Raw genomic sequence first — 8,786 nt, 5'->3', positions numbered from 1 at the left:
CCACTTCTTCTAAGGCTCATTTTCCTCTTACTGAGGAAAGGATACTGAGGAAGGGGTGGTGGTGGTGAAGATGATCTTCGTGTTCCCTCCTGAGTTCCCTTCTGTGGGATCTGCATGCTGCACTCTAGCACCCAGAGTGGTGGGGGTGTCATTCTGCCCCCTGCCTCACCTCAGCCCCATTACTTTAGGATCTTAAAAAGCACTTTCACCATAAAGTTCCCTTCCCTGGTCCTTTTTATTTCCCAGACAAAAGGAAATGACTCACCCCCAAGTCACCTCGAATGAGTGAGGTGGTGTCATACAAGCAGACAGGGAGTCCCCAGAGACAACCTCACCCGCATGGCAACTCCTCCTCCCTTAGGGATGCTCTCCCTAAGGAGAATAAAAGGAAAAAGGGGTCACATTTCCTTTTGGTCCCTGGACTTGGCCCTGCAGCAGAAATTCATCTTAAGCTCTTGACTTTGGGGATATCTCCCTCCCCTACTGGTCATATCTCCTTGTGTCACTAGTAACCTCAAGGCGAGGTCAGTCCGGCAATCACGTGAAGCCCTCACGTTTGCAAGGTTTGCAGAAAGAGCCTGTTAGCTTTGATCTCCGGGGAACAGCCAAGTTTGCCAGTCCCTCCCCAGGAATTCACATGCCTCTGCCATACAGGCTTTCCAAACACGCCACCCTGAGTCTTCAGGGCACACCCGACCCGACCCGGCTCTTAGCTCCTCCCCGGGTCCCAGCAATCGCTTTTGCAAAGCAGAAAGGGGGAAATATACGCAGTCCGCCCACTTTGCCAGTGGACTACAAATCCCGATAGGCTTGGCGTTACGCAGGCGCACGGAGCTCAACGTGCCTGCTGCTGGAAAAGTGTGTCACTGGGGCACGAGGCGCTCCCTGGGATCACATGGTACCTGCTCCAGTGCCGCGTGCGGCCCGGGAACCCTGGGTTGCTGGCGCCTGCGCAGAGCCCTCTGTCCCGGGGAAAAAGGCTGGGGCAAAAGGCGGCTGAGATTGGCAGAGTGAAATATTGCTGCCGAGGGAACGTACCAGGGCACACGTCTCTCTTCTTTGCGCCTGGGTGCCCCGTTTCTCCCCATCACCTACTTACTTCCTGACTGCAACCTCTCTCCCTCTGGGACTTTTGCACCGGGAGCTCCAGATTCACTACCCTGCAGCGCTGTGGAGCCGTCAGGCAGTGGCACCCCGTGCACTGCAGAGACCCGACCCTCCTTGCTACCTTCCAGCTAGAAGAACTACAGCAGGCTGATTTCCCCTCCCCCACACTCTGCTCTTCCCATGCAAAGCAGACCTCCGTTGCCTCTGCGTCCTACCCTTTTGCAGGGCTGCAGTCAGGCAACCCCGAGACCTTGCTGCAGGGTGCCTCGGATCTTGTTTGTGATCCGTGGGATCCACTCTCCGCCCTCAGTCAGTGTCCAGGGGGCGACAGCAGCAATTGCAACCTCCAGTCTGTGTCAAGGTCCAGTTTGAATGACCGCTCTCAGCCGGTGAAGACATGACGACCCTGGACTCCAACAATAACACAGGTACTGAGATTCTTTACTATCATCATCCTTTGGTACTGTCTCTTCGCTTCCATGTATGCCTTAGAACAAGAGGAACTTTTTAAGGGGCTGGGGACTCCCTCGGTCTGGGGATTTGCTAGCATAACGGGTACCATAGGCTGGGATTTCCAGAGCGAGTTATTCGTCCTGGGAATGTGCCCAGAGGCGCCCCACCACCACCTCTCAGAGTCCCAAAGCTCCTTTTAGCCTGATGGACTCGGATCCCGGGTAGGAGGAGATGGAGAGCGGGTATATGTGATAAGATGCACAGTTTAGAGAGACTGGGGGCTTTGGAGCAGTGCCCCAAACGCCCCTTTTCCCCCCTCCCCCCTGCCCTGCAGCTGTAGCATGGCTGACCCTCTCGGAAAGATGATCCTCTCCTTCCTCTCTTTCTCTTCCCCTATTTCCTGCAAGCTCAAGGGAACCTGAAAAGCAGTGGGGCGATAGGGGCTCCAGGCAGGAGGGGCTGGGGGAATGGGTCGGATCTCACTGGGGAATCCTCAGTGACAGTAGGGAGCGGCACTTGAGGAGCCAGCAGAGTGGTGCTCGGCCCCGGGGAGGACACCCACAGCGCCCGGGAGGCCCGGAGGGCTCACATGGCTGCGGAGCCGGGCCCACGTGCTGCGTTTGTTTTCATTCAGCAGAAGCCGTGGCCGCCACCCCATTGGTCGTTGTCTCCCGGCCCCGTTACATAATGAGCTCCGCCCCCCCCCGGTCGCCCCGGCAACGCGTGTTCCCTTCTCTCCTCCCCTCAGTTGCCCCGGCCCGGCTGGCGTTTGGGGCCCAGCCCGGGACTTGGGAGCCCAGGAGGGGCGGGACGGGGGCGGGGCTGATGCTCCTGATTGACGGGACGGGGAGGGGCGGGGCCTCGGGTTCCGGGGTTCCTCGTTGGGGAGCCACGTGCAGGAGGCACACGTGGAGTGAGGACGTGAGGCCGGCTGAGGGCCCGGCTCCCGCCCCGCCCCGCCGAGATCTGGGTGAAGCTGGGCTGACTCACCGCCCCCGCCTGCCTCTTTTTCCTGTCCGCCTGCCTGGGACGGGAGGGGGGTGGGGAACCTTCTCCCCATCCCTGAAGCAGAGTAAGCTGGAGCTATCCCTGACCTCTTCTGGCCTCGTGTTTACACTCCTCAATGTTACCTCACATTTAGCCACTCTTGTCTCCTCGTTCCTTTTCTTTTTATTGTGTTTGCACCTACCTCATTTTACTGCCTTTAGACTCAGTTTCGCCACATTCCAAATTCTTTCTGTTCCTGGAGCATCTCTTACTCCTGCAAACATTGTCTTAACTCCCCACCCCCACCAAACCAGCAGCAGTCTGTCAGAAAGGACTTCCCCAGAACAGCTACATCCCAGAATCATTACTGAAAGTCTTTTTTTTTTTTTTTTTTTTGGTCACAGAAAACTGAGACCCAGAGAGAGAGGGAAGGTAACTTCCTCTAGGTCACAGATCAATTTGGTTCTGATAGATCTGGATCTAGAACTAGACTCTTTTGAGCACCCCCCTCACTTCCAGGTTAGAATCATCTTTGGATGAAAGTCTTACTCCCTTTTAGGGGATGGGTGAACTAGGTCAAGTTCATTTACCACCAAATGATATCCCATCCCATCCTCCCCCCACCCCCCACCCAGCTCTGAAACTGTAGGAGCTGACCTGTTGTGCAACTATTTTATTGGGAGCTGGGTTCACCCTGACCAACCTTGAGCTATTTTAGGGTTGCCCTGCCCAGCTCAGTGTGTGTCAGTGGGTGAGCAAGACATGTGCCTCTGGATACACAGTGACATGGCTTGTGTTGGCTCACACGTGTCCTAGGATCCTCCCTTTTCCCACCCCACCCGTGGCAGGCCAAGCTAGGTGCTTGGCAAAGGTGTGGCAGGCAGGTCACCTTTTCTCCTGCTAATGCCACGGGAGCACAAACACCTGGTTGACAATGTAACCAGAGGGTCGAAGTCCCTTGAATGGCTGAGAGCCAAGGTCGTTGTCACCTGGCTGAGAGATCTAAAAGGGGAATTCCTAAGCCCCAGGCTGGACAATTTGTTTTTCATGTCCACCACCTGCAATGGGCATTGCTAAGTCTTCCCTGGACGAGGAGGGAGAGTCCACTCTGACTCTTGCTTTTGGAGGCCAGGGGAACCAGCCTGGGTAGTTTCAGTACCTTTGGAGAAACATCTTCCAGTTTTGGGGGAATGTCACTGTCTTACTCTTGTAAGACCCTTACTCTCCTCACTGTTGGCTAGTTTGCCCCAAATAGTCTCATCCCTGGAGTGGTCTTGGTGTTAAAATTGGCAGCTTTTTTTTTGGAGGGTGAAACTGGGCATTCTGAATGGGTCTCAGCTGCTCATCCCATCCTCACATCTGTCACTAACGATGAAGTCATTAGCTAGCTTCAGTCCGTATTCCCAAGGAAGGCTTCCGGGGTAGCGGGGTACATATATGAGATGCCTGCAGAGGTCATGCCTTTAGGGAGGCACCTCACACCCAAGGCAGAAGTTGAATGTACCCTGCAAAGAGCCTTGGGGTGTCGGTTGGCCCTGTCATATCTGGTTTGCATTGGGGAGTTGCTTATTGTGGTTCTTCCTGGGACTTCAAGATTAAGGGTTCCACAGTTAACTTCCGAGCATGCAACAGTGGGAGGTAGATGGGGGATGAGCAGGAGTGGTGCCCTAGGACCAAAGATACATGGTGCTGACACTCCCTTCCCTTGTGTTCTCCTGCCAGGTGGTGTCATCACCTACATTGGCTCCAGCGGCTCTTCCCCAAGCCGTACCAGCCCTGAGTCTCTCTACAGTGACAGCTCAAATGGCAGCTTCCAGTCCCTGAGTCAAGGCTGCCCTGCCTACTTCCCACCATCACCCACTGGATCCCTCACTCAGGACCCAGCTCGCTCCTTTGGGAGCATTCCACCCAACTTGAGTGATGATGGCTCCCCTTCTTCATCTTCCTCCTCCTCCTCCTCCTCCTTCTATAATGGGAGCCCCTCAGGGGGTCTACAAGTGGCCCTGGAAGATAGCAGCCGAGTGTCCCCCAGCAAGAGCACCAGCAACATCACCAGTGCGTAAATTTCCAGCTGATTTGGGGGAAGTCGGCCAGGACTAGGTTGGGACTTGGTGTTCAGATGACACGGTTATTCCCAGGGCCTATCCTGGCCTCAGGGATTTCTCCTAGAGTTGCACCAACCGCTGTCCAGCCCAGTCTGGATACTGGAGGAGCTCCTCAGCTTTTCCCCTAGAATTTCCAGCCCAGAAAACCTCCACATCTCTGGCCAGACAGCCCTCCTGCTCACCTGCTGCCCCTCTCTTCCCACAGAGCTGAATGGCATGGTGCTACTGTGTAAAGTGTGTGGGGACGTTGCCTCGGGCTTCCACTATGGCGTGCATGCCTGTGAGGGCTGCAAGGTGAGGCAGGTTGGGGGTAAGGGCAGAGAGGTATGACCTCATTCCCCCGGACACATAGGCCTGGCCTGGATGGAGATGCTTACTAGCTGCCCCCATCCTTCCAGGGCTTTTTCCGTCGGAGTATCCAGCAGAACATCCAGTACAAAAGGTGTCTGAAAAATGAAAACTGCTCCATCGTCCGCATCAATCGCAACCGCTGCCAGCAGTGTCGCTTCAAGAAGTGTCTCTCCGTGGGCATGTCTCGAGATGGTAAGGCGGCACTGTTGCCCCACAAAGCATCCCCACAACTTCCCCCCCACTTCCTTCCACCCAAAGTTTGAGTTAATCCCTCCCTTTAAAAAGTCCCAACAGAGACACGTCAGACTGTGAGTGTCCTCTCTGTAGGGGATGCCCATCTTTCATCTTTTTGGATAAACACACTTCTTTACTATTCGCTCCTCTGGTCCCCTCATAGGGCAATCCCTACTTGGAAAACTCCCTCAAGGGGCGTGGCCTTGGTTTTAGTTTTGATGTCGAACCCCAAGCGTTCAGGGCCTTGCCCTTTCAAGAGGAAGGAAGGAAGAGAAGCGTGTGAGTGTGTAGGAGAACTTCCTGACGCTGCTCTCATCCTGTCACAGCTGTGCGTTTTGGGCGCATCCCCAAACGAGAGAAGCAGCGGATGCTTGCCGAGATGCAGAGCGCCATGAACCTGGCCAACAACCAGTTGAGCAGCCAGTGCCCGTTGGAGACCTCACCCACCCAGCATCTGACTCCAGGCCCCATGGGCCCCTCACCACCTCCCGCTCCGGCCCCCTCACCCCTGGTGGGCTTCTCCCAATTCCCCCAACAGCTGACACCTCCCCGATCCCCAAGTCCTGAGCCCACAGTGGAGGATGTGATATCCCAGGTGGCCCGGGCCCACCGAGAAATCTTCACCTATGCCCATGACAAGCTGGGCACCTCACCTGGCAACTTCAATGCCAACCATGCATCGGGCAGCCCCCCAGCCACCACTCCTCATTGCTGGGAAAGTCAGGGCTGCCCGCCTGTCCCCAATGACAACGTTATGGCTGCCCAACGTCATAATGAGGCCCTGAATGGTTTACGCCAGGCTTCCTCCTCTTACCTTCCCGCCTGGCCCCCTGGCCCTGCCCACCACAGCTGCCAGCAGTCCAACAGCAACGGGCACCGTCTGTGCCCCACCCATGTGTACCCAGCCCCAGAAGGCGAAGCACCTGCCAACAGTCCGCGGCAGGGCAACTCCAAGAATGTTCTGCTGGTGAGGGCACTGGGGGTGAGGTGGGCAGGGGGCCTGGGAGACTGGATTTAGCATAGGGCAGCTGGGTGTGCCTGGAGGCTAATGCAGGGATATCCTCTTCCCAGGGGGGAGGATGCTCAGCCCTGCAGTAAGGGCTGTGCCTGCAAATCCCTGATCTCCACCTGGCACCTGATTGCTCCTTTACCTAAAAGACCGATCCTCTAGGGCCACAGCCTCTAACCTGGGCAGAAGCTGGGGTCCAGCCCTGCTGGGGGAACCCACCTGAGCCAGTCTGGTTGATATTCCCCTCCCCAAATCCCTTCCTCCTCCAGGCATGTCCCATGAACATGTACCCCCACGGACGCAGTGGGAGAACCGTGCAAGAGATCTGGGAGGATTTCTCCATGAGCTTCACACCTGCTGTGCGGGAGGTGGTAGAGTTTGCCAAGCACATCCCCGGCTTTCGTGATCTTTCTCAGCACGACCAGGTCACCTTGCTTAAGGCGGGAACCTTTGAGGTGAGTGACCCTTTGTGCTCCCTGGTCTTGACCTTGGGAAGGATCCCGCAGAAAGACTTGGTATCTAGGATAGGGAGGGACTCTGAAAGGCTTGGGAACCCCAGTATCTTTGTCCTGGCAGCCTCTGACTGCTGAAGGAAGGGGCAGAATCCCTTCCCTTCCTGCGTCAGGTTGGCTGGGACTTCTGTAATCTCAGCTGGGGTCTCAACACATCCCATTACCTGGAAATAACACCTTAGGGCACATTGCTACCCCCATTCTAGACTCAAATTAATTTTGGTGAACTTTTGCGACCTTGTCCCAGGTCACGGGTAGTGACAAAGTTAAGACTCAGATTCAGCCCTGCTGGATTCTAAAGCCAGGGTGATGTTCCCCATCCTTCCATCTCTCCCCCACCCCCACCCCACTGCCCATTCAGAACCCACCCCCACTCTTTCCCGAGAAACCTAAGGCGGTGCCAGTAAACCCTTTGGAAAACTTTAGGGGCAATTTGGCAAATGCTCCTCCCACCCCACCAGGGTGACTGTCCCTGTCCCCTCTCCCTTAGGTGCTGATGGTGCGCTTTGCATCGCTGTTCAACGTGAAGGACCAGACAGTGATGTTCCTGAGCCGCACCACTTACAGCCTGCAGGAACTTGGAGCCATGGGCATGGGGGACCTGCTCAATGCCATGTTTGACTTTAGTGAGAAGCTCAACTCCCTGGCGCTTACCGAGGAGGAGCTGGGCCTCTTCACCGCGGTGGTGCTTGTCTCTGCAGGTAGGTCAAGCTCTCTCCTGAGCCTGACCCTGGAGGGGGGTGGGGGGGAGGAGGCGGACGCAGTTCGATTCAACACACCTTTTATGGAGTACCTACTCTATGCCAGGCCCTGCACCGGGCACTGGGGATACAGACATGATTCAGACACAGTCTAGCTGGGGAGACAGACTCATGCCCAACTAATTATAAAACAGTGAGATAAGTGTCACAGTAGAAGCATGAACCAAGGGCTTTGGAAGCACAGACAACTATTTCTGCCTGGGGGAGCTGGGGAAGGAGGTGACACTTGAGTGGGGCCTCAAAGGACAAGTAAGGTATTGCCAGGCAGAGAGGGGGAAGGGCATCCCAGGCAGAGGGAACTACAGAGCAAAAAGCAAGGGAGCCTGGACACGTTTGGCCTGTTCAGGGAAGGAGAGTGGCCTTGTGGGATGGGAGGTGACCAGCCCTGCTGAGCCCATGCTCCCAGCTCTCAGCTGCCTCCTGCTCTCGGGGCAGAGGCCTGGGAGAAGGAGTTGCGCTCCTCTCCTCCTCCTTCCCCCGTGGGCCCTCCGAGGGGCTTCAGGGAGAGGCTGCACCGGTGGCCGGGTCCTCCTCCTTCTTCTCCTCCTCCTCCTCCTCCTCCTCCTCGCAGACCTCCTCCGGTTCCTCCTCAGAGGAGCTCGGGGAGCCTGCCTCACTGCTGTCGTCTTCCCCACAGACCGCTCGGGCATGGAGAATTCCGCTTCGGTGGAGCAGCTCCAGGAGACGCTGCTGCGGGCTCTTCGGGCTCTGGTGCTGAAGAACCGGCCCTCGGAGACTTCCCGCTTCACCAAGCTGCTGCTCAAGCTGCCGGACCTGCGGACCCTGAACAACATGCATTCCGAGAAGCTGCTGTCCTTCCGGGTGGACGCCCAGTGACCCGCCCGGCCGGCCTTCTGCCGCTGCCCCCTTGTACAGAATCGAACTCTGCACTTCTCTCTCCTTTACGAGACGAAAAGGAAAAGCAAACCAGAATCTTATTTATATTGTTATAAAATATTCCAAGATGAGCCTCTGGCCCCCCGAGCCTTCTTGTAAATAACTGCCTCCCTCCCCCATCACTGACCCTCCCGTCCTCCCCTATTTAAATCACTCTCTGCCCCCCCGCCCCCCGCTTATTCTCTAGCCCCCCGATTTGTTCTATTCCTGTCTCAAATCCAATAGTTCACAGCTGAGCTGGCTTCTGTGGTGTGTGCTCGTTTTGGGGGTGGGGGTGGAAATATTGCCAAGGCTGGGGCACACCTCTCCATCTGGTCAGTTTGTGGGGTGGGTATTCTGCCAGCAGATGGGAGGATACAGGGAAACAGCA

At 56.3% G+C, this 8,786-nt stretch overlaps 1 protein-coding gene across 1 annotated transcript; it reads left to right on the top strand.

Annotated features, from left to right (window-relative positions):
* The first annotated feature begins 870 nt into the window (after nucleotides 1-870).
* On the top strand, nucleotides 871-8,652 carry NR1D1 (nuclear receptor subfamily 1 group D member 1). The gene is made up of 8 exons (XM_043584347.1): nucleotides 871-1,535; nucleotides 4,270-4,602; nucleotides 4,858-4,946; nucleotides 5,051-5,195; nucleotides 5,564-6,204; nucleotides 6,516-6,701; nucleotides 7,249-7,459; nucleotides 8,157-8,652. The coding sequence occupies exons 1-8, from the start codon at nucleotides 1,505-1,507 to the stop codon at nucleotides 8,354-8,356; spliced, it is 1,836 nt and encodes a 611-aa protein (XP_043440282.1). The 5' UTR covers nucleotides 871-1,504; the 3' UTR covers nucleotides 8,357-8,652.
* Nucleotides 8,653-8,786: the final 134 nt, after the last annotated feature.

This window comes from Prionailurus bengalensis, chromosome E1 (genome assembly GCF_016509475.1).
Source record: "Prionailurus bengalensis isolate Pbe53 chromosome E1, Fcat_Pben_1.1_paternal_pri, whole genome shotgun sequence".
Classification (NCBI taxonomy): Eukaryota; Metazoa; Chordata; class Mammalia; order Carnivora; family Felidae; genus Prionailurus; species Prionailurus bengalensis.
The sequence above is the reverse complement of the archived record's forward strand: the minus strand, read 5'-3'. Positions and strand labels throughout refer to the sequence as shown.

Excerpts from the sequence above, each read along its gene's own strand:
- NR1D1 (XM_043584347.1), top strand. The coding sequence starts at position 1,505 with ATGACGACCCTGGACTCCAACAATAACACAG. Across the intron at positions 5,196-5,563 it reads CGTGGGCATGTCTCGAGATG|CTGTGCGTTTTGGGCGCATC; the intron begins GTAAGGCGGCAC and ends ATCCTGTCACAG. Across the intron at positions 6,702-7,248 it reads TTAAGGCGGGAACCTTTGAG|GTGCTGATGGTGCGCTTTGC; the intron begins GTGAGTGACCCT and ends CCTCTCCCTTAG.